The sequence below is a fragment of the Mesoplodon mirus genome (assembly GCF_964341445.2).
Source record: "Mesoplodon mirus genome assembly, chromosome: 15".
NCBI lineage: Eukaryota > Metazoa > Chordata > Mammalia > Artiodactyla > Ziphiidae > Mesoplodon > Mesoplodon mirus.
The window spans coordinates 29,919,310-29,945,513 of NC_138991.1; the positions used below are offsets into that span (position 1 = coordinate 29,919,310).

Below are 26,204 nucleotides of genomic sequence, written 5' to 3' on the forward strand. Positions count from 1 at the left end.
GTCTTCCATTTTCCTGTCTCATCCTGCACATCACCATGTAGGAAACATGGTGCAAAACATGTAGCAAACATAACCATGTAGCAAAACATAACCTGCAAACCAGAATGCCAGTGCTAGGGCCTAGGCTGAACAACGGGTTTCACGTAGGAATAGGAGGGATGTGTGGGTGGAGAGCTGGCTGTTGTGCAGTTCAGCTTCACCAGGCTTAAGGGGATGCGGAATGAGGAAGGTCAGGACCTGGGTATGAGGTCCATCGTAGAATTTTAGAATTCTGTGCTCTGTGAAGAGAAGCTTCACAAGTACATGAGGGCCTTTTTTTGTTTCCCACGGACTGCAAGGTGCCCAAACTATGAGATAGCTGCCATGGGAATATTCATCCCACCACAAGGCTTATGTCAGACAATGTTCTGGTTATCTATTGGTGAGTAACAAACCTCTCTAAAACTTGGAGGCTTAAAACAGCAGCCAGTTTATAATTTCTCAGGATTTTGGATAAGGCATAGTAGGAAAGACTTCTCTCTGTTCTACATAATGTGGAACGGCCCAGATGGCTGGAACAATGGCTTCTTCCCTCAGTGACTTTGTCCCTCAGCTGGGATGGGTCCACCAGTTTCTTGTGTCTGGGATCTCAGTTCTTGGTGATAACTGGGTTCCTACTTTTCCTCCATGTGGTCTCTCTGCAGCAACGTGGAAGAGCAGCTGCAGCTCAGGACTATCAAGAGCTCAAAATCAAGATTGCTAGGTTGTTCTTAAAGGCTCAGAACTGGAACCGGCACAGCATCACTTGCCCCACATTCTTCTTCAGTTAAATCGAGTCACAGGTCCGTCCAGATTCCAGGGTCGGGGACCACACAAGGTTGTGCTGCCAGGAGGCATGTTTCACTGGGGGGCACCGAAGTAACAAACTACCTGACAAGAAGGGCTCCAGGGGCAGAATTGTGTGTGAGGGGGGGAGAGGGGGGATGCTCCAGTTCCTAATTTTATGCTGCCCTTTCTTCAGAGATGATTGGAGGGCAAATAGCAGGGAGCAAGGTAACCTCAAACTGCCTGTACAGAATTAAAGGTGTGTGGTCTGGTCTGCTACTTAATAAGCCTGTATCAAGGGAGGCCGCACTGTGTGTCTTCAGTTCTAGGCATTTATTGAGCATAGCCAATGCGCTAGGTTCTTAACATAGGTGTTACTTCGTTAACCTATACTACAGAGGACAAAGCAGAAGCTCAAAGGCAGCACTGCTACAGTACCGCACTTAGCGTCACACCACGACGCTGACTCCTAGGCCCTTTCTGCCCCGCAGCGAGAGTTGGGGTAGAGCGATGACCGGAGCCGGGGTCTTCGGGACCGCAGCGCTCAACTCTGCCGGCTTGGTTAGCAGAGGGACCGGATCCGAGGCAGCCAACGGGAATAGGGTGCTTCAGGACCGCTACGCAGGGGCCGCCTCGCCGGGCGAAAGGATAAAACTAGAGCACTAGGGCGCTTCGTTATAGAGGTCGGAAAGGCCTCGCTTAAACCCAGGATCCGCGTTAGACGTCTGCCTCCAGGGCCGCGCGTGCCCCGCCCACGCACGCATGCGCCGACCCCGCCTCCCGCGCAGCTCCGGCCCCGCCCTCAGGATTGACCGCCCGAGCCACCGTCCAGACAGCCCCGCCCCGCACAGCCAGGGGAAGGAGAGCCGGTCGTGCCCTGTGGTGTGCGCGCGCGCGTGCGCGCGTGTGTGTGTGTTTGTGTGTGTGTGTGTGTGTGTGTGTGTGTGTGTGTATGTATATGTGTTCGTGGGGCACCGTCTCAGCCCCGGGAAGATGGTGGCGGCGGCGGCGGCGACTGAGGCGAGGCTGAGGAGGACGGTGGCGACGCCAGCGCCCGGGAGCAGGAACAGCAGGCGGTGCCGGGACTGGGACGCGACCAGGGCTGGGAGGCCAGGGCTGGGGACCCGGCTGCGCCTCCCACGGCGGCGGCGGCGGCTGCTGCTGTTGCTGCTGCTCCCGCCGCTGCTGCTGCTTCCCTGGCCGGCTGAGGCCGCGGCGGCAGCGACGGCGGTGTCGGGCTCAGCCGCAGCCGAGGCCAAGGAATGCGACCGGCCCTGTGTCAACGGCGGCCGCTGCAATCCTGGCACTGGCCAGTGCGTCTGCCCCGCCGGCTGGGTGGGCGAGCAATGCCAGCACTGCGGGGGCCGCTTCAGGTGAGTGGTGGTGGGGGGGTGTCGGAGGGTAGGGCTCAGCCAGAGGCCGAGGCTTATGGGCCGCTCGAGACGGCCCCAGGCCGGAGGCGGCTGCCCGACAGAAAGTGGGGGGGATAGGGCCGCCCCATGGTGTTTGAGGACCATTTGCTACCTGGGAGATCATCGTCTCTGGCCTGGGGTATTCCTGTAAGATAAGTTGAAAAGGTTCGAGGCAAGGGTGGGGGCACCCCAAAGGGGTTTGGGCACGGCGGACTACATGGGACGAAAGCTTAGGATCCCGAAGAGTTTCTAAGCCAGTCTCTGAAACTGGGCCTCTTTCGGAAAAACGAGGTATAAAAGAAAAGGTGAGAGAGTCAGTCTCCCTTAAACACTTCTTTGGAACATTCCCTCGTTCTCTAGAGCCTGATGAGTTCCTGGACTGATTGGAGATGTGGGGTACTCCGAAGAAACAGGGCCCTGGGAGAGATTCGTTGTTTGGAGATAGAAGGGAAAAGGGTAGAATTGTGAGATATTAGAGATAGAAGAACCAGCGGTTATTGGCTAAAGGAAAGTGAAGAAACTAGCCTTTGGAAGCTCACTGGAGGAGGCGGATTGGAGCAAGGTCTGTCATGGAGAGGGCATCGAAGGAGGTTCCTGTTTGCCCTGGTTTCTGGAGAATATGGAGTTCTGAGTTGGCCTGGTTCAGGGCAGTACCTCTTGGAGAGATCATTGATTAATTAATTAGTAGTTAACTATTATTTGCTTTAGTTGTGCAAGGATTTCTGGATAATACAAACAAATAGATTAGCCAGACTTTGGCCTAGTCCACAAGGAGTTTGGAATATAGCTAGAGAAAGATTTGTACATAGATAACCATAATCATAAGGGCTACAGAGTCATTCATGCTTTTGGCAGATATTTACTGAACTTTTTTGATGTCAGATATGGAAGAGTGGGGAAATATGAAGAACAAGACGGACAGGGTCCCTGCTCTCATAGATCTTACATTCTAGTGGGGAGACAGACAAGAAGTAAATAAGTGAAAGAAAAGAACAAATAATTTTAGGTAATGGTAAGTGCTGTCAAGAAGGTAAGTCAGGATGGCCTGATAGACAGTTATAACCAGTTGGTAACTTTAGGAAAAGGCACTCATTTGAAGTGACATTTGATCTGAGACCTGAATGAGGCAAGGGAGGACCTGTGGGAATTCAGGGGCAGAGAGGGTGTGACTAGCTGAGGGAATACAAGGGATATTTTGAGGAGGAGGTGACGTTGGATTTGAGCACTTGAGGATAGTAGGATTTGGAAGTGTGGCACTGGGAAAAAAATTTCAGATGGAACAAAGGATGCAAACAAAATTGTGGAGACCAGAAAGTAAAGTATTGCTAGTGCCAGGGTATATAGAAGAGAATTGTGAGAGAGAAGTTTGGAACCGTAGAATTATAGACTCACTGCTGCTGTTGCTGTCAGATCTTCAAGGGAACACGGAGAACGTTGAAGAGCTGAGCTCTTTGTCGTTATGGAGAAAGCAAGTTATTTCAAGACTAGTGTACTGTAGGGCCAGCCTTGTACCTTTACTTAGGGTTCTGGGTAATGTGGTTCTGGTTTATGAACTACATTAATCTACACAAACTTGTTGAGGGCTACTCTGGGTTAGGTTATGAGATTATAGTGGTTAATGAGACAGACACAGTCCTGCTCTTACGGAGCTTACATTCTGGCTTGGGAACAGTAATCAATTTCTTATGATTTTTCTTAAAGCTATGGAAGTGAAGAGGAGGGGGCAAACAGAGGACTTGATTTAGTTTGGAAAGGTAAGGTTAGTGTCTGAATAAGTGGCTTTTGAGTTGAGATCTGAAGTGTGAAATGCCACCACCTACATGGGAGGTGGGGTGCTGAGGGGCCAGTATGTACAGAGGCTTGGAGATGAGAGGGAACATGGCAGGATGGATCGAAAGCCAGGTGGCTGGAGCAGAGAGAGCAAAGGGGAGCATGGCAAGACTGGAGAGATAGGCAGGAGCCAGGCCTTGTGGAGCCCTGTTGGTTGGGTTGAGAATTTTGACCTTTAGCCTGTGAGCAGTAGAATAGCATAGTTCATCACGTTTTCATGACGTTACAGGCTTTTAGGTTGGCGCCAGAGCAGGAATGGCCTTTGAAGATGGGGCCAGAGCATTTTGAATTTGAGGAACTTCCACAATCAAGTGAATGGATGGTTGGGTCAGAGGAGAGTTCTTCAAGTTCTGAAAATCTGGGATGCCTTAGTAGACCATGGGGGTCCACAGGGTGGGGAGGGATGTATATAGCTAGATCAGTCTGTCTGTAATGTTCAGAGAAGGTGGACTCACTTTAAGCATGAGAGATGGTGGGCAACTAGATTGGAACTGTTGACCTGGGTCAGGACAGCAGTAATGAGAACTTGAGATAAGCTGTGGGAATGGAGGCAGGGTTAGGTGCTCGGTGGTATTGTAGAGGTGAATGACAGATCTTTCTTTGAAACTGGCTTGCTCTTGGGAAGGGAGAGGGGGATGGTGAAGGAAAGAAAACTAGATCCTATCTTAGGTGATTGAGAGGACGGTGTTACCATGAACAGACACAGGGACACAGGAGGAGCAGATTTGAGATGTTTAATTTTGCACATACTGAGATTGGAGTGTTTACAGGGTTTCTACCTTGTGGGACAGGTGTAAGCATTGGAGTCATCTACATATAGAGAAAGCAGGTCCAAGTGTCCACGTGGACAGTCCAGAGGATTGGAGAAAAGCTACTTGTTAGGGGGAACAGCCAGTCCTGACACTGGTTGTCTCAAATGGCATCATCCATGAGTGAAGGGGCTCCCCTGGTTGTTGTGGACACTCCACTTGAGCCAGTTCCAGCTGGTGTCAGTGCTCTTTCCTGGGCAAAGAGTTACGACCTTTATTCTGATAATTTCATTATATTTTGTGGGCTTCTGGAATTTGCATTTTAAAAAAAGGAAAGTAAGGGACTTCCCTGGTGGTCCAGTGGTAAAGAATCCACCTTCCAATGCAGGGGGCGCAGGTTCGATCCCTGGTCAGAGAACTAAGATTCCCCCATGCCGCGGGCAACTAAGCCCACACCACAACTACTGAGCTCGCACACCTCAACCGGAGAGCCCACATGCCGCAAACTACAGAGTCCACGTGCTCCGGAACCTGCACACCACAACTCGAGAGAGAAAACCCACACACCACAACTAGAGAGAGAAAACCCACACACCACAACTAGAGAGAAGCCCGTGTGCCCAACAAAAGATCCCACGTGCCTCAACAAAGATCCTGCATGCTGCAACTAAGACCCGATGCAGCCAAAGATAAATAAATAAATAATAAATCTTAAAAAAACCAGAAGCAATATTAAAAAAAGTGAAAGTAAGAGGAACTTACATTTCTAGGCTTTAAAAAAAAACCTTTCATTAAATTTTTAGTTGTAGGATTTTTTAGGGAAAGAGTGAAATGTTGGTTTTCATTATGTGTTGGTATGTGTCTTGATTTAACTTACAAACCTCTTTATTATTAAACTTCGAGACATTAGAATGAATACCTGCTGGTTTGGGTCAGCATTAGGTTGGTGTGATTTTTAAGCCTTTTAGTTCCATAAGTCCTGTGTTACAATTGCTGTTATAAGGTCCTTTTCATTAATTGAAAGGAACGTAGGATAATAAGAGAGTTAGATTTCACTAAACTTATCATACTGAGTCCATACGACATGCCATGGACCCGGTCAGGCATTTTCATGTATATTGTGCCATTTAATCTTCAGGACAACTCTGAGGGTATTGTTTACAATTTGGATTATTGTGTGGTTATAGTTAGGAAATCACTTAATTTTTTTTCCCAAATGTAAGATACTATAGAAATGATTAATTACAGAGGATAAAGTTAATGGTGTCAGTTTAATAAAAATAACTATGAAATCTTTGGTGGATGATTTCTAAAGCAGTGCCGCTTCCATTCATTTTTATGTGATTCAGTAATCATGTTTTTCTACTTGTGATATCACCATCGCAATTTTTCTTTGGAGGATAAATATATCGCATTAAGTTAGAAAATAAAGATGTTAAGCTCATTTATGAAATTAATATGCATTTAATTCTTTTAAGTTCCTGTATACAACTTCTGGGAGGTTAGAATACAATAACCTGCTGAATTAGAGCCTTGTAGTTGCCCGTGATATTAATACTGTCTATAGAAGCAAAAGAAAGGCATTTATTGAGCGTCTGTTTTGTGCCCAGCACATTGCAGTAATAGTAGCAGTAATAGTTGCAGTAGTCGCTGCTTCCATTTTTCTAGCATTTCTCCATTTTTTCCAGGTGTTGTGTCAAGGGCCTTTTAGAAATTATTCTTTTTAATCCTTAGAGTGAAGTTATTCCCACTCACAGTTGGGTAAGCCGAAGCTTGGAGATACAGAGTAACTTGCCCAAGGTTACACAGCTTGTGAAAAATTGAGATTTGAACGCAGGCCTTGTCTAATTCCCAAACATATGCTTTCCATTGTACCATTTGGCCTCTCATTTTTTCTGAGTCTAGTCATCCTTTATGGACATTATTTGGAAGGGCTGACATAATCCCAATACTCTGAGAAACAAAGGAGGGAAAATAGGTTTGTTACAATAGGAAAGCTAGCATAAAAAAAAAAAAATCTTAATTTACTTGAATCTGTCTGGCTACTGGCCTGAGGATATAAATATATGCTTTTCTAACTAGTGAAGTGAAAATTCTGGAAAATAAAATTTGATAAAAGAAGGTAAAATAAATACTTACTTTGCTTACAGTAATTACTAAGAAGTATTAACCTGAAGCCCTAAATTTATGTTCATGAATCAAATTTAGACTTGTCTGTTTTTCCCAGTAGAATATAAGCTCCATGAGGCAGGAATTTTTATCTGTTTTGCTCACTGTTATATTCCCAGAGCCTAGAGCAGTGGCTGAGACATAGTGCTCAATAACTGTTGTTGAATGAAGGAATGAAGTTCTGCTATATATTCTTTATGACTTAAAAAAAAGTCATCTGTACCTGTATGACTGCCGTGTTTGTCTTTTGCCCTTTTATTTCTCCTGAATTTCATTGTCTTGTCTTCCACTGTTTGCTGGGAATCTTTATGGGGATGTTGTGCTGTCCACCTCATACTAAGCCACATCGAAGACCAAACTTCTTATCCTCATTGAAAAAATTAGTGTTTTCCTTTGTACTTCCTTATTTCAGGAGCAAATTCTACTTTAGATAACCAAAGGTCAAAACTTAGGAGTAATCTTTTGCTCTTTCTGTTTTTTCTCCCTTCTCTAAAGTCTTAGAAATGTGTTCCTTTCCATTCTTCCTGCTGCCATCCTAGTGCACCTGGCCCTTCACCTTATTGCTGACCTGCCTCTGTTGCACCCTGACTGGTTTCTTGCACCTCCAGAATACATTCTACCCTGTGTCATATAATCCCCTGAGAACATGTATCACTGTCTTGCTCAGAAACCTTCCTAACATACAGAGGGACCTAGGGCCAGATCATTAAACTCCATACCAAGGAGTTTGGGCCTTATCCTCTTGTTTTGTTTTTGTATTTTATTTTGTTTTATTTTATTTTTAAATTTATTTTGGCCATACTGCATGGCTTGCAGGATCTTAATTCCCTGACCAGGGATCGAACCCGTGCCCTGAAAGCACAGAGTCCTAACCACTGGACCACCAGGGAATTCCCTGTTTTTGTTTTTTGATTGAAATACAATTTATGTACAATATTATGTTAGTTTCAGGTGTACTACATAGTGATCTGACATTTGCATACATTATGAAATGATCACCATGATAAGTTTAGTAACTATCTGTTCCCATACAAAGTTACTGTAGTATTATTGACCATATTCCTTATGCTGTATATTACATCCCTGTGGCTTATTTATTTTATAATTGGCTGTTTGTAACTCTTAATCCCCTTCACCTATTTTACCCCTACCTGGGCCTTATCCTCTTGGAATTGATAACATGGTCTAAATTACTGACTTTAATACCGTATCTCCCAATGTTCCAATCATGTTGGGCACATGATCCAAACCCTAAGTTACCGCGGGCAGTAGTTTTAACTGGTTTCTTTGATACCGCATAACTGGGATTGCCAATTTCCAGCTCAGAATCAGGCTGTTCTCACTGCCCTGTACTTTAGCTCTTTTTATCTAGTTTCACATTCAGAGGCTCATTAATTGTCACTCTATTTGTAAATTGTATTGGATACAATTTCTATCAAAGTTCTTTTATTGACAGATGCCCAACTCAGACAAGCTTAAGAGAAAAAGGTGGGAGAGATTTATTGATTTATGTGACAGAAAAGTCCAGGGGATATTGTTGGCTTCATATGTGGGTAGATCCAGGTGACCAGTTGGTCTCTCTCCTTCTTTCTTTACTGGCCTCACTTTCAGGCAGGCTCTCTTCATGTGACGTCTCCAGGAGCTACATCAAACTGGAAAAGAGTAACTTTTCCTTAGGAGCGTGTAACAGATAAGGAAGGGTGAGAGTCTCGCTGGTTGGTCCCTTGTCCTTTACTGAAGCAGTCACTGTGGCTAGTGTCCTGGGAATGTTCTGACTGATCAGACTTGAGTTGAGTACCTCTCTGGAGCTGGGGGATGAGGGTCCAACTCCATAGATGGCAGGACTGAGAAAGGGGAAGGAAAACGGAAAACACACTTATTGTCACCAGAAAGTGGGGCCAGTACCGGGCAAGTGAAGACAGTGACATCCCTGCGTATTCTTAGAACCTGCTGTTTGGTGAATACTCAGTAAGTGTTGATGATGAAAATTGGGATTGGTCTGGAAAATATTGCATCATGTAATGAGATGCTGGTCCCCCAGTTTATCAGAAATGCACTCCATGAGGGACCCACTATGTGGAATGTTGAGGTTACTGCAGTGAAGACTGTTCTGTGTTGAGATTAAGTGTATTGATAATAGAGCCAAGTCATTGAATGGCAGTTATTCATCCCTTGATTTTGTGACAGAGAAAAAAGAGAGGATTATGGGAAGAATCAACAAAATATGTGCTTATGTTGTGTGAATTTATGTTATTTTGGGTGGAAACTTTATATAAAATACTTACATAACAGACCTTTCAAGCTTTGGCTGATTCCTGGAAGGGTTTACTTAGATGAAAAGGTAAAAATATGTTTATTGAGTAAAAAGAAAAATTTAGCATGAATGTCTTAATATAATTGCCTAATATGTTTGAAAGCAGTTATCTGACATTTAAACTTTACCTCTGTGAAAGGTTCCCAAGATAGGCAAATGCATTTTATTTACTACAATATAGAAGACAGATAAATATATAGGAAAAAAGCAGAGTATGTTTATGATCAAAACAGTTTTTTCTAATTGTGATTAACTTATTTAATAAATTTGTAGGTTATCTTTATCTTGAGAATTAAATATAGAAGTAGGTACCTGTTAGCGTGGTTGAACAGAAGTCATATTGGTTTTTCTCTTTAAATACAATCTTGTTTCTAAAACTGGAATGAAACTGTGGTTGTACTTTCCCTAATGATTGTATCTAGAAATTCATCAGCCACTAACTTATTATGAAACTTGTTTCTCATTTATACTCTTTACTATTTTCTGTGATTTCCCAAATGCATTGTGGCAAAAGTGACTCATTCATATATTATATACTAATCTAATCCTTCGTCTTGTTACTTTCTTCCTTCCATTTTTCCTTTTCTCCCTATACTTTCAAACTGGCCCTTTATTGTTAGCCTGACTTTTTCTAATTTTTCCTCCTTAGGGTGAATTTCTTTTATTTACCTTGCTTTTTTCTTTCTCCTCATTTTATTGATGTCATATCCCTTTAACTGCTTTTCTTTTAACACGTGAGACCCTGGTTCGATTTCATCCTTTCAGTTTTTAATTCTTTAAGTTTTCTGTTTTTTCAAGTACATTTTGAGTGAACCTTAATTCAGGCTATTTATTTACGTGTTTACTTATCTAGAATTCTCTTTCACTTATAGAAGTTAATTTTAGTTATGGCTGAGTTGCCTCTATTTTTTTAGAATTTGACATTAACGGTGTACAGTTATTAGGTTGAATGAATTTTCCAATTAATTCCTCTTGGTACTTTTTGCATTCTAATTAAGAATTTTCTAATTTGTTTATTAGTAAGCCTATAAGCATTAGAGGCTGAAATTGTGTCAGGTGCTGTTAAAGGACACAAAAGTAACCTCTTGACCAGTGTTTCCTATACTTTTTGATTCACAAATCCTTTCACAAAAATGTATAATCTTAATAAAAATGTATAATCTTGTGGACTATCTTAATTACACATTAAAAAATGTATCCTTTTTTTTTTTTTTTTTTTTTTTTGCTGTACGCGGGCCTCTCACTGTTGTGGCCTCTCCCGTTGCGGAGCACAGGCTCCGGACGCACAGGCTCAGCGGCCATGGCTCACGGGCCCAGCCGCTCCGCGGCATATGGGATCCTCCCAGACCGGGGCACGAACCCGTATCCCCTGCATCGGCAGGCGGACTCTCAACCACTGCGCCACCAGGGAGGCCCCTGTATCCTATTTTTGATAAGGTGATTTTAAATAGTAAAAAGTAATTTCCTATTAAACATTATAACATACATTTTGAATACAATTTGTAATGATATTCACAATATAAAAAGAAAAATTTCTTTTCCCTCTAACATGTGGGCACATGTTGTTTAATGTATTTTAAATTAATTGAGTAAGGAGAAGCATTATTTATACACAAATAAAAAGTGACATTTAGTTTGGGGATCGGATATATATTAAAATAGAGATTGTTTTGGCTCTGCTTTATACTATAGAAATAGACAACTTTCCTGTCCTCATGTTTGTTATTCATGCATTTGCGCTTTAAAAATTATTTCTTAGAATTCTTTTGTGTTTTGTTTCTAAATGATAAAATGATAGTGGTTTTCAGCTGTTTGTAAGCATTCCTTTGCAAATAGCATACTTCCTGTGTGGATGGTTTTTCAAAATTGAATGAAAAGGCCAAATTGGCTGTAATTGTCACTTAATTTTCCCCTTTCACATTGGTTTTTTTTTTTTTTTTTTCTTTTTGCGGTACGCGGGCCTCTCACTGCTGTGGCCTCTCCCGTTGCGGAGCACAGGCTCCGGACGCGCAGGCCCAGCGGCCATGGCTCACGGGCCCAGCCGCTCCGCGGCACATGGGATCCTCCCAGACCGGGGCACGAACCCGTATCCCCTGCATCGGCAGGCGGACTCTCAACCACTGCGCCACCAGGGAGGCCCCACATTGGTTTTTGAAATACTGGAGACATCTTGCAAAGTTATACAGGGATTTTAATCAGAAGGTTTAGCAAGATGATCTTGAGGCAAATTGCAGAATTAGATTAATTTCATGCCCTTCCCTAACATGTATTTAAATATCATGTCTTATGTGTCTCTTTTAATAGATGCCATTACTGTCTTTTAATTGGAGCATCCTTTGGACTATTGGTTGAGAAACACTGACCAACCCTGACCAAGTAACTGGTTGCTTTGGTGCATGTATTTGGTGCTGGTTCAGTCTCTGAGCTAACTTTAACTTCCTTTTAACATGAAATATTTTAAGCTTGTGGAAGAGATACAAAGAATAATAAAATGAACATCTGTGTACTTGCAACCTAGCTCTTCTGAATTCCTTCATATTAATATTACTACATAATAATATAAGTTGTGTAATATAAAATATTACAGATATCACCAAGGTTCCTATATTACTCCTTCCTAATTCTGTTTACCTTAACTCTCCCCAGAGGTAACTAGTGTGGTGAAGTTGATGTTTATTATTTCTCTTGCATGTTTCTATTTTACTACAGACACACACACACACACACACACACACACACACACACACACACATCTTGTTTCCAAAAACAAGATCATGTTTTCAAACTTTATAAAAAGTAATCTTTCTGTAATACGTTTTTTCCCCACTCCTAAACCTATTTTTTATGCTTTTGAGATGCTTGTGTTGATAAATGTAGTGCTAGTTGATTTCATAGCTATATTCATTACAGAATTCCAATTTATTTACCTATTTTTCTGCTGCTTGGCATTTAGATTTTTCCAGCTTGTGCTGTTATGAACAGTGCTACAATTAACATTTTTACATATCTCTTTGTGTACCTGTGTATGATTTTTCTCTAGGGCTTTGATCTTCAAACTTTTGAAGTACCTCCAAAATATTTAAAAATTCTATTTACTTCCTTGAATACTTTTAGGTTGACATGCAGTTGACATACACCATTTTAAAAAAATGTCTTTATGTAGTTGCAAAGAATGTCATTTCTGGTATATTATAAATAGAGTTACTGAAAAAAACCCATTATATTACTTTACAAAATTTATTGGGTACCTGCAAATTTTATAGCAGTTTGTTAACCATTCTCACTCTTTTTTTTTTAAACATCTTTATTGGAGTATAATTGCTTTACAATGGTGTGTTAGTTTCTGCTTTATAACAAAGTGAATAAGTTATACATATACATATGTTCCCATATCTCTTCCCTCTTCCGTCTCCCTCATTCTCACTCTTTTTAAAAATACGTATTTAGGGTCTTCTTTGACAGTCAATTTTTGCAGTGTCCCTTTTTTTTTTTTGCCTAAATTCTTATTTTCATTCTAATTCCTCTGTACAATTTTTCCCCCCTGGGTTATGAATTCTGTCCACTGATCTAGATGTCAGATAACATAAAACTCACCATTTTAAAGTGTACAGTTGAGTGATTTTTAGTGTATTCATCCATCATCACTGTCTAATTCCAGAATATTTTCATTATGCCAAACAGAAACCCTGTACCTGTTTGCAGTCACTCCCCATTCCTCCTTCCTCCCAGTGCCTGACAACCACAATATACTTTCTGCTTATGGATTTTCTATCCTAGGCATTTGTGGTCATTTGTGACTGACTTCTTTTACTCAGTGTAATGTTTTCAAGATTCATCCATATTGTATCATATATCAGTACTTCATTCCTTTTTATGGCTGAATAATATTCCATAGTATACATATACCACATCTTATTTATCCATCCATTAGTTGATGGACATCTGGGTTGCTTCCACCCTTTGCCTATTATGAATAATGCTGCTGTGAACATTCATGTACAAATTTTTGAGTGGACATATGGGTATGTCTCTTGGGTGTTTGCCTAGGAGTGGAATTGATGGGTCCACGGTAACTCAGTGTTTACTTTTTGAGGAAGTGCCAAACTTTTTCACAGCAAATGTACCAGTTTACATTCCTACCAGCAGTGTATGAGAGTTGTATTTCCTCCATGTTCTCATCAATACTTATTTTCTGAGGTTTTATGTATTCATTCATTCATTTATTTTTTTTAAAAATATTTATTTGGTTGCATTGGTCTTAGCTGCGGCACGCGGGATCTTTCTTGCGGCATGTGGAATCTTTCATTGCAGAGCGAGGGCTCTTCATTGCAGTGCACGGACGTCTCTCTAGTTGTGGTGTGGGGACTTCTCTCTGGTTGTGGTGCACAGGCTCGGTAGTTGCGTCACGTGGGCTCTCTAGTTGTGTGCGTGTGCTTTGTTGCCCAACGGCATGTGGGATCTTAGTTCCCCAACCAGGGATCAAACCTGTATCCCCTGCATTGGAAGGTAGATTCTTAACCACTGGACTATCAGAGAAGTCCCATACATTTATTGTTATAAAATTATTTATATAAATAAATGAATGAATGGCCATCCTAGTAAGTACAAACTGGTATCTCATTATGGCTTTGATTTGTATTTCCCTAATGACTATTGGTTTTTAGTATCTTTTCATGTGCCTGTGTGGCCATTTGTATATCTCCTTTGGAAAAATGTCTACTCCAATCATTTGACCATTTAAAAAATTATTTGTCTTTTTATTGTTGAGTTGTAAGAGTTCTTTTTATGTTCTGGATATTAGACCCTTGTCAGATATATGATTTGCAAATAATTTCCTCTCATTTTGTTGGTTGCTTTTCACAAGAACAACCTTGATAATGCTTTTTACATACAAAAGTTTAAAATTTTGATGAAGTCTAATTTTTCTTTTTTCTTTTTTTTTTTTTTGTTCATTTGCTTGTGCTTTAAGTGTCTTTCTTATCTAGGAAACCATTTCCTAATCCAAGGTCATGAAGATTTACACCTGTGTTTTCTTTTTAAGAGTTTTATAGGGTTAGCTTTTACATTTTGGTCTTTGATCCATTTTGAATTAATTTTTGTACATGCTGTGAGGTAGTGGTTCCACTTCATTCTTTTGCATGTGGATATCCAGTTGTTCCAGCACCATTTATTGAAGAGACTATTTTTCCCCCATTGAATGGTCCTGGTACCCATGTCAAAAATCAATTAACTCTAGATGAATGGGTTTATTTCTAGACTCTCAGTTATGTTCCATTGAACTATATGTTTGTTGTTATGTCAGTACCAGACCATCCTGATTAGTTTGTAATAAGTAGTTTTGTAATAAGTTTCAAAATCCTCATATATAGTTTTAAAAAAGTTTTATTTTGAGATAATCATTGATCCATATACAGTTCTAAGAAATGATAGATTTCTTATATCTGTCACCCGTTTCTCTTAATAGTAACATCTTGCATAACCATAGTACAAGAGCACAACCAGAATATTGGCATTGATACAGTCCATCAACCTTATTCAGATTTCACCAGTTTTACATGCACTAATTTGTGTGTGTATGTGTATTTCCCCCATAGAAGTTTATTCTAATATAGTTCTATGCTTGAAGATGGTTTGAATATCCTATCTTTTCTGTAATAAGGATTTGTAAATAAATGATTTTTTTTCAGATTTCTATGCCCATGAGACCTTACATGCTGAAGATTTTCTTCTGAATTAACTAATTATTACAGTTATTTGTAGTATACAGCTGAGCAAACGACACAAATCTAATACACATTTTTTGAAAAAACTTTTAAACATTTTTTATTAGAAAAGCATCTCTTGTTGAGATGGATAGTACTTTTAAAAATCTGTGATGAGGGACTTCCCTGGTGGCGCAGTGGTTGAGAATCTGCCTGCCAATGCAGGGACACAGGTTCGAGCCCTGGTCTACAAGGATCCTACATGCTGCAGAGCAACTAAGCCCGTGCACCACAACTACTGAGCCTGCGCGCCTAGAGCCTGTGCTCCACAAGAAGAGAAGCCACCACAATGAGAGGCCCCCACACTGCAACGAGGAGTAGCCCCTGCTCGCCGCAACTGGAGAAAGCCCTCACGCAGCAATGAAGACCCAACGCAGCCAAAAAAAAAAAAAAAAATCTGTGATGAAATAATTTACTGTTAGAATGAGACACAGTTTAGTGTAAATATTAATCCCTTTTCCCCCTTTGGTAAATGTAAAACTAATAAACCTTGTTAACATAAATAAGTTTTTTTATTATTTTTAAAAATATTTATTTATTTATTTTTTGGCTGCATTGGGTCTTAGTTGCAGCACACGGGATCTTTCATTAGTTGTGGCGCGCAGGCTTAGTTTCCCTGTGGCATGTGGGATCTTAGTTCCCTGACCAGGTATCGAACCTGTGTCCCCTGCATTGCAAGAAGGATTCTTAACCACTGGACCACGAGGGAAGTCCCAAATAAGTATCTTCAAATGGAAGAAACTTTGTTGTGGCAGGGTCTCTCAAGTATTTGAAGTCCTTTTAAATTATATGCCAAAAGTCAAATGATAGTCTTTCATCGAAAATTCGTTTTAAGTATGTACCAGGCAACAGCTGAGTTATATCTGCCTTCAGTTTTGTTGTAAGCAAAAACTTGGAAACCACCTGACTTTCAAAAGGATTTGTTACCTATTCATTAGGAGTAAAATTGCTGGGTCAGAGCACTTCAATTTTAGATATTACTAAATTGTTCTTAAAAGGGATTGGTCTAGATTTTACTCCCATGTTTGGGTTCATTTTACTCGTTCGTGTTTGGGTGTTCTAGTTTTTTTTTTTCACTCCAATCTGATGGGTATGAAATTGTATATGGTGTGTTTTTTTTTTTTTTTTTTTTTTTTTTCTTTTTGCGGTATGCGGGCCTCTCACTGTTGTGGCCTCTCCCGTTGCGGAGCACAGGCTCCGGATGCGCAGGCCCAGCGGCCATGGCTCACGGGCCCAGCCGCTCCGCGGCATATGGGATCCTCCCAGACCGGGGCACGAACCCGTATCCCCTGCATCGGCAGGCGGACTCTCAACCACTGCACCACCAGGGAGGCCCTTATATGGTGGTTTTATTTTGCATTCTCTTGATTACTAGTAAGGGTAACTATCTTTCAATATGTTTAAAGGCCATATTTGGTTTATGTTCATTTGAATTGCTTTTTCTTGCCTTTTGCCCATTTGTCATTTGGGTTGATTTTTAAATTAGTTTATAGGAGTTCTTCATATATTCTGTATATTAATCCTGAGATTATATATGCAGCAATGATCTTTTAGTAAATGGCTTATTTTATTTCACAGTTTAAAATTTTTACCTATAATTGATTGGATAAATAATTGATAAGAAGGAACAAATATTACAGAAGAATTCTGAATATTATAAGCAGATACTTCCCCGTCTAGGATGCGGAGCTTACTTTCTCTCCACTGCCCTCCTTGAGTATAGGCCATATTTAGTGAATCTTATCCAAAGAGTAGAATATGGAGAGGGGAAAAATAGTAACTTTACAGTGGAGAAACTTGGCAAGCACTACCTTGACCAAATGATCAGGGTTAACATTGCTGTGGTAAAATGTGTTGATATCATGTGCCCTCTGATATCATGTGATTAGGAGGGTATATTGCTTCTGTGGCATTTTCCCCAAAGCCCCATAACCCCAAGGTAATCATGAGAAAAACAGACAAATTGAGGGACATTCCACAAAATGCTTGATAGTACACTATCTCAAAACTGTCAAGGTCATGAAAAACAAGGAAACACTAAGAAACTGTCATAGACCAGGGGAGACAAAGGAGACATGATGAATAAATGTAATGTGGTATCCTGGAACAGAAAATAGTATATTAGTGTAAAAACTGGAGAACTTGGAACAAAGTCTGGCATTTAGGGAATAGAAAAGTACCAATATTGGTTTCTTAGTCTGGCAAATGTATCATAGTAATTTAATATGTTATCATTAGGTCAAACTGGATAAGAAGTGTCTGGGAATTCACTGTATCATCTCTGCAACTTTTCTGTAAATCCAAAATTATATTTTAAAAACATTTATTAAGAAGTTTTTACTTAATTTTGTTGAATCTAAGATGCCATCAATTATAAGATATGCCATTATTTTATGTACTACTAAGAAAGAAAAATGTTTCTAGTGTTATTACGATATTGGTATCAGTTCTAAGAAGCACCTTGATTTCAGAGATATTAAATGAGAAAAGAAAGGCATGTCTTCGAACAGATGAAATATGGCCTTTTTTAAAATTGGTAATGCATTCAAAAGCTACAAAGGGATATATGATAGAAAGTTTTCCTTTCCCTCTCTGGGAATAGTCTGTCATCAGTTGTGTAGCTTTCCAGATATGTTAGCAGCATATATAAACAATTGCATATTTTGTATGTTCTTCCTCCTTCCTTTTTACATAAGAATGGCATATTTCCCCAATGATCTGTACTTTGCTTTTCCCTCTCCATCCTCACCGAGCAGCATATCTTAGAGATTCATACCAGTACATTTGAAAAAAAAAATTCTGTGGTATTCCATTGCATGGTTGTGTCTTAATTTATATAAAGGTGTTGAATGACCTTGTACACATGTCATTTCACACATTTCTGGGTGTATTTTTAGGTTTAGTTCTCAGAAGTAAAATTGCTTTATCAGAGGGATATGTGCATTTTAGATTTTGTTAGGTATTGCCAAAAAGCTTTCCATAGAGATTTAGCCAACTTACATTACCACCAGCAATTATGGCTTGTCTTTAACCTTCTTTATGGTGTGTTTTTAACAGAAATTTAAATTTTAATGTAGTCAATTTTATCACTTTTTTTCCTTTATGGCTTGTGCTCTTTTTGTTATATTAAAAAATTCCTTTCCTTTACTGACCTTGTCAAGATATTCTCCTGTATTTCTTCCTCAATGTTAAAAAATATTTGCTTTTTCACTTTTTGATATTTCTTCTACCTGTAATTTATTTTTATGTATAGTTTGTTATGACCTAATTTAGTTATTTTTATTTGGTAAGCAGTTGTCCCAGTCCCATTTATATAATAGTATACTTTCCTCCCTACAGATTTGAAATACACCTTAGTTACATAAAACTTCAAATTTTTCTTGGTTGTTTTTAGCCCTTGGTTCCTTTTATTTCAACAAAAATCCTTGTTGAGATTTTTGATTGGAATTTCACCTGATATTGAGATTAGCCTGGAGAAGTTCATCATCTTTATCAATAGAGTCTTATCATCTAGAACATGCTTTATACTTCCACTTATTTAGGTGTCTTTTATGTCTTTAAGTAAATTCTTATAACTTTTTTCAAAATTTATTGGATTTACCCCTATATATATAATTTTGTTGCTATTGCTAAACCTAATTGATTACTGTAGTACATAGGAATGAAATTTTTTATTTTTATTTTTATCAGTATTATCATTATAACAATAAGCAATATTTAGCTCATAAGTCTCTGGTTATCTGGGTGACTTGGCTGATCTCTAGTGAGCTTACCTGTATGGGTCTAGGCAGGAGCTTAGCTGGACTTATCTGGTAGGGATGGGGTGTCGAAACTCTCTAATCCTCCTTGAACCAGAAACTGTCTGATTCTTACCATCGTTGTGATGGTAGAAGTGCAAAAGCAGAATTGATTTTCTTATATATTGAACTTATATCTAGGAAACCTTCTGAAATTCTTGTAGTACTTAGAGCTTGTGAATTCTACTAAGTTTTCTATGTTGATAATCATGCTGTCAATAAATTGTTATAGTTTCTTTTTTTAAAATAAATTTATTTATTTATTTTTGGCTGCACTGAGTCATCAATGCTGCACGCGGGCTTTCTCTAGTTGCAGCGAGCGAGGGCTACTCTTCATTGCGGTGCACGGGCTTCTCATTGCGGTGGCTTCTCATGTTGCGGAGCATGGGCTCTAGGTGCATGGGCTTCAGTAGTTGTAGCACGCGGGCTCAGTAGTTGTGGCTCGTGGGCTCTAGAGCGCAGGCTCAGTAGTTGTGGCACATGGGCTTAGTTGCTCTGCAGCATATAGGATCCTCACGGACCAGGGCTCAAACCCCTGCCCCCTGCATTGGCAGGCAGATTCTTAACCACTGCGCCACCAGGGAAGCCCGTAATAATTTCTGATCTGTATACTCTGTGCTTCTTTTTCTTGTCTAATTATTGAATTGTTTAAGGTCTATAGGACATTGTTGAACAGTCTTGTTTCTGACTTCAAAGAAATCTTCTAGAATAGTGCTTGGCACACAGTAGGTGACCAGTGATCATATAGCTTTTATCTTTTAATCTGTTAATGTGTTAAGTTACACTGATAGACTTTCTAATTGTTTGACCATCCTTATATCCCTGAAATGAACTCAATTTGGCCATGATATATTTTTTAATATAGATTTTCTGGATTTGATTTGGTAATATTTTGTTTGGGGTTTTTATATCTATGTTCATGAGGTTTTCTTTTGGCAAGGGTATCACATTTTGTCTGTTGTCTTTATTTTGTCTTCACCCTTAAATGCTGATATGTTTGGGGACAGAATTTAAGACCGTCTATAGAGAACTGGCCAGATCAGGGAGTTGGGCTGAGCTACTGTAGGAGAATAAGCTTGGATGAGAATTTAATCTAGGGCATCATTGGCCTAGGGATAGAAGAGGGACAAAATGGGGAGAGAAGAGGGACAAAAATGGGAGTAGTTTTGTAGGCTGAGTGAATGGGGTGAGGTAAAGGAAGAGTTGATAAGTTTTGAAAGATAGGGTGGATGATGACAAAATTGTGGGGGGAAAAACCAAGAGGTAAAAAGAAGTGGATTTAATTACTCAAATTTTTAATATAGGAAATATTGGTCTGAAACGGGTCTAGCTTTGTGCTAGAAATATAGTTTGGGCAGTTGTTATCATAAAGACTCTAGAGGAAGCTGTGAATGCATATGGGATTGCATTTAGGGGGATCATAGAGAACTGGATTCAGGACAACTCCAAGGACAGAGCCCAGGATTTGAGCAAAGGAATTGTCCCTTTTATGGAGTCTTTCAAGGTAGATGATTTATTATTTTTTACAAATGTGAGGGATCCATATTACTCTGTGGTAGTTTTGATTATCATTATGGATGGTTATAGTAGGATATTCTAAACATTAAAGCATATAGCACTCATAATAGTTATAGATATATTATTTTTAAGTAATTAGGACATGTGCTTAATCTGTTACATTTTAGGGCTATTACTATAAATTTTCATGATGAACTTTTCTCATTGTATGTTGATTTTAAAGAATTATTAGATCAAAAATTTCTAACTAAAAATGAAAGTTTAGAATGTAGAAATATTTTTAGTATTGGTGTCAAAAATTCAGCCACTTACTTTAACACCTAGAAATTCTAAGATTGTATGTGGAAGATTTGTTCTTAATTCAGAGTATGTATTAGAATCATTTGTGGAGCTTTTAAAGACACTAATGCAATGCTGGGTCCCATCTGAAAGTGGTTAGTGTTGTGACCCTATCATTTATCATTTGTTTTTTAAGCCTCTGTGGGTGATTTTGTTGTATATTCCAGTTGAGAACCCTATATCATGGATTTGGGCAGGGGCTAAATTTGTTAGTGTATTTTTTTCTTGGTTATATAGTTAACTTCTTTGCTTAATACTGTGACAGCAGAGGCCAGAATACCAGTAGATTAGTTGATCTGTCCTCCTCAGTGAGACTACTTGCATTTTTATGTGAACTTGAATTATGAAACAAAATTCAATAGCAGGTTAGTATGGGCTCAGATCACTAAGAGGACTAGTTAAATAAAATATGGTATGTCCACACAATGGAGTACTATGAATGGAGTAGCTATAAAAAGGAATGAGGATAATCTACATATCAGCTATGTGGTCATCTCAAGACTATATTGTTAAATGGAAAAAGCAAGGAGCAAAACAATGGCATTGTATGCTACTAGTTTTCAAATAAGGGGGCTATACAAATATATACACCTACATTGTTGTGTATATACATAGACCAAACAAAGGAATGATAAACCAAAACTAAGAAAAATGATTACTCTAAGGAAAGGGAGGGAATGGGCTGGCAGAAACAAGTATAGAACCTAGACTTCTGAATGTACTTTGTGGATTAGGTTTTAGAATCATGCAAATGCTTTACCATATTATAAAACAAAAATGAAATGAAATTAGAGAAAAAAGGTAATTCCTAAAAATCAAATGCAAAATGAAATATGAACCTAAATGTATATCAAGTTTGAGGCTGAAGCACATAGAGACTATTTCAAGTCACCTTGAAGCATAGTAATTTGGATGTTTCTAGTGGTATATACTCCCAAAGATAAGGAACTGCAAAGATATCATAAACTGTTTCTAGTAATCATATAACTGGTAGTAATATTGGTATTGTTATTCTGGAGGTTTGTATCATAAAGTAAACAAATGAATACTTATATTGGATTGAGACCCTAGATTTTTGAATGGAAAAGAGATATAATCAGAGAGTTGGGTAAGAATTCTAGGATTCTAAACTTGAGTTGGAAATGTCAGTATGAGCTCATGATGTATTTTTTCCCTTTTAAAAATGTATTGCCTAATTCTCTCTACTGAAAAATCTCAGAAATTAAGCTAGGTAGCATTAAGCACTTTTAGTGTCCGACTTTGTTCTTTTAAAAAATAATTCTCACTAGAAGGAACCTGGGATACCTTGGATAAATGTCTTATTTCAGGTTGGAGTCAGAAAATCTATAGTATGAGCCTGGAACATATTATCATATCACATCACAAGCTATTGGGGAGATTTCTGTTTCTATCAATGGTAGAATAGCTTTTTCTAAGGCAGCACTCCAACTGAGAACAACTAGGTAAGCTGTGAAAAAATATTTTTAAAAAGTCTGTTTGGAGGCTTTGGAGAGTGAGCAAGGCAGACAACAAGGACTTGAGAGGCCAAAATTTTGGAGAAAAGGAGAGCACAGAGGGGTGAGGCCAACTTTTGGTATAGGTTTCCCCATGGAGTGATTGGTTGATTTGAAACATAGCTAAGAGGTTGAGCAGAAAGTGGTGGCAGAGAGGCTGAGATTCTAAGCAGAGTTTTTGGCAGTCATGCAGAATTGGGGGACAGAATTGGAGTTCAGAGCTTGCAAAGAATGACAGGCACTGGAAAACACCCCAAGCTTTTAACTGGGAACCCTGAAGGATAGACTACACTTCATGCTTAAGGGTGAACTCAAAATAGTTCACTCTCAAAAAAAGCTGAAGCCAAGCTTTCAAATCACCTCAATCCTTGATTGGATTAAGATCTGTTCCTAGCTTTGTTGCTTGCTGGAAGCAGATATAAATCTTCCCTGGAGGAAGACACTGTCATCAATCATTGATTCAGGTTATCTGTATAGTTTTTATATACTTAGTGATAATATATGATGTATTTATATGTAACTATATATAGTATATATTTATAATGTGGTAAATATAAAACTTAGTCTGGCATTCAATAAAAAAAATGATGTATAAAAATGAAAGAACTGACTGAAAATCAAGAGAGAAAATAGATAATTGAAAAGACCCATAGGGAGACTTCCATACAGATGAGGTAGTATATACCCATTTTTCCCAGCTAAATCCAACTATAAGTCCTGGAATTTGTGCAGAAGACAACCAAAGGAGAACTGTGAATGGTTCTAGGAAGGTGATCTGGTTCTGGACCATAGGACTGAAAGAACAGCATAGCCATAGCATTTTGCATTCCCCCCACAGAAGAAGGCCACCTAGTTCTGGTGTTTCTTGACCTCCCCACCCTGACCTAACAACAGAACACAGTCCAGGTAGGTTCATGCCTCCCCTGAATCAAATGGGAGTCCCTCTGAAAACATCATGCAAATTCGATACCATTGGTAAGGGGGATCAGCTATGAGCCCCCACTGAATATGAGTGCTGAGTAGAAGCATAGTCCTTCCCACCTGTCTTGAGACTTCCCTTTTCTGCTGAGAGATATCAAGGCAGGTAGGCAGAACTGACAAGAGAGACTCTGCTACAGTAAGCATTCTAGTCTGAGAAGCGTCTTTCTCCTTGAGGGCTTGAGACTCTCCTCCCCAACCCAAAGACCCCAGGGTGGGCACTACTGGCAAAAAGGACACAGCTACAACTGGCCTAGTCCTAAGTCTCTTTGGCTGTGTGGGCCTGAGCTGCTGCTCCCCTACCCAAGAGACACAGGGACAGATGGGTGGAACTGGCAAGAGGGGTCCAGCTGTAGCAAAGGGCACATTCTGGGAAGCCTGTTTGTCTCTGTGGACTCAAGACTTGCCTTTACTACTCAGAGACACTTGGAAACTGAGGGGAAACCTAGGGCCATCACAGACTTTCCCCACCAAGAGACACTTGGCAACACTCCTTTTGCCCCCTCAGGCAGCACTAGCAGGGACCAGTGGGAGCCCAGTGGTACCAGATAAACAAAGCAAGCCAAATAAGACCACAGAGGCTCTGAAAATTAACCTGTCATTTGAACAGTAGCCCAGAAAAGTAGGCCAAGAACCACATGCTAAAACTAAACAGGGTGACAACCTGCTAAAACAAAAGATTTAATAAGACCCTATGTTAGTGATGTTCTAACATAATAGACAAAATGTTCAAGATACAACAGAAAATCACTCATCATACCAATAACAAAGGAAACTGCAACTTGAATTAGAAAAGGCAACAGACACCAACACATGGTGAATCAGATGTTGGAATTTTCTCAGAATTTTAAACTAGCTGTTATAAAAATGCTTCAAAATCAATTAAAAATATCTTGAAACAAAAAAACAAAATCTTAGCAACAAACCAAATAAAATTAATTAGAACCAAACTTAAAATGATATTAGAACCAAATGGAAATTTTAGAATTGAAAAACACAGTAGCAGCAACAACAACAAAAAAGTGGCTGGATGGGCTCAACAGTAAGAGTGACCATGAATAATAGATGGTGGCATCAGTAAACCTGAGAACAAAACCATAGAATTCACCCAATCTAAACAGAAAACAGACTAGAAAAAAATGATCTATGAAGGACAAAAGATACAGCATTCGTGATATTGAAGTCCCAGAAGGAAAAGAGAAAGAGAATGGGGCTGAAAGAGTATTTGAAAGAAATATGGCTGAAAATTTACCAAATTTGGCAAAAGAAACAAATCTACAGACCCAAGAAACTGTGCAAATCCCGTATAGGAAAAACCCAAGGAAATCTACACCAAATGCATCTTGAATTAAACTCTTGAAATCTAAAGGCACAGGACACAAGGTTAATATACAGAAGTCAACTGCTTTCCTGTGTATCAGCAATGAAGAAGTAGAATTTGAACTTAGGAACAATGCCATTTACATCAGCACTCCCAAAAGTGAAATACTGGGGATAAGTCTAACAAAACATGTATAAGATCTATATGAGGAAATCAACAAAACTCTGATGAACAAAATCAACGAAGAACTAAATAAATGGAGAGATGTTGCTTGTTCATGGATCAAAAGACTCAGTGTGGTCTTTTGATCTAAGATATCAGTTCTTCCCAACTTGATCTATAAATTCAATGTAATCCTATTCAGAATCTTAGCAAATTATTTTGTGGATATTGAGAAACTGATGCTAAAGTTTATGTGGAGAGACAAGAGACCCAGAATAGCCAACATAAGATTGAAGGAGGGCAAAGTTTGAGGGCTGACACTACCTGACAGCAAGGCTTACTATAAAGCTATAATGGTACCACAGACATTGTGGTATTGGTGAAGGAATAGACAGATAAGTGGAATAGAATAGAGGGCCAGAAACCTAAAAACAAAGAAAAAAAGTCTTGAAAATAGCCAGATAGAAATGATGCAGTACCTATGGGGAATACCAATTCAAATAGCAATAGATTTCTCATTTGAAACCATGGGTGCCATTGGAAGTGGCACAATATTTCAAGTGCTGAAATAAAAGAACTGTCAATTGTGAATTCTGTATCTAGCACAGTTGTCACTCAGGAAATAAAGGGAAATAAAACATTCTCAGGTGATGAAAAACTAAAAGAAGTTGTTGCTAGCAGTCCTAAAGAAACAATAAAGGAACACATCTTGGAGCGTCAGGAAAGAGATGATGGAGAGAGTAGAAATATCGATGCATACAATAATAGACTCTCCTTTTCTTCCTGAATTTTAGCAGTCATTGATGATTGAATCAAAAACATAAAACAGTTTGATACTAAATATGATGATAGTAAAGATAAAGGACCTAAATGGAAGTGAGGTTTCCATACTCCACTCAAAGTGGTAAAATGTTATTACTAGAAGATTTTTGGGCTTCCCTGGTGGTGCAGTGGTTAAGAATCTGCCTGCCAGTGCAGGGGACATGGGTTTGAGCCCTGGTCTGGGGAGATCCCACATGCCGCAGAGCAGCTAAGCCTGTGTGCCACAACTACTGAGCCTGTGCTCTAAAGCCCACAAGCCACAACTACTGAGCCCGCATGCTACAACTACTGAAGCCCACGCGTCTAGAGCCCGTGCTCTGCAACATGAGAAACCACTGCGATGAGAAGCCCGTGCACCGCAATGAAGAGTAGCCCCCGCTCACCCCAACTATAGAAAGCCCGTGTGCAGCAATGAAGACCCAATGCAGCCAAAAATAAATAAAATTAATTTATTTTCTTTTTTTTTTTTTTTTGCGGTACGCGGGCCTCTCACTGTTGTGGCCTCTCCCATTGCGGAGCACAGGCTCCGGACGCGCAAGCTCAGCGGCCGTGGCTCACGGGCCCAGCTGCTCCGCGGCATGTGGGATCTTCCCGGACCGGGGCACGAACCCGTGTCCCCTGCATCGGCAGGCGGACTCTCAACCACTGCGCCACCAGGGAAGCCCTAAAATTAATTTACTTTAAGAAAAGATTGTGATAAATCACATATGTAT

General features: G+C 39.7%; 1 protein-coding gene across 3 annotated transcripts in view; it reads left to right on the forward strand.

The window, feature by feature from the left end:
- The first annotated feature begins 1,633 nt into the window (after positions 1-1,633).
- The window catches only part of ATRN (attractin), a 163,336-nt gene continuing 138,765 nt past the window's right edge, over positions 1,634-26,204 (forward strand). For all 3 annotated transcript variants that reach the window (XM_082645840.1, XM_082645838.1, XM_082645839.1), the window contains exon 1: positions 1,634-2,177. In XM_082645840.1, coding sequence (XP_082501966.1) covers positions 1,798-2,177 — 380 coding nt within the window. In that variant the 5' untranslated portion in view covers positions 1,634-1,797. The remainder of the gene's footprint in view (positions 2,178-26,204) is intronic.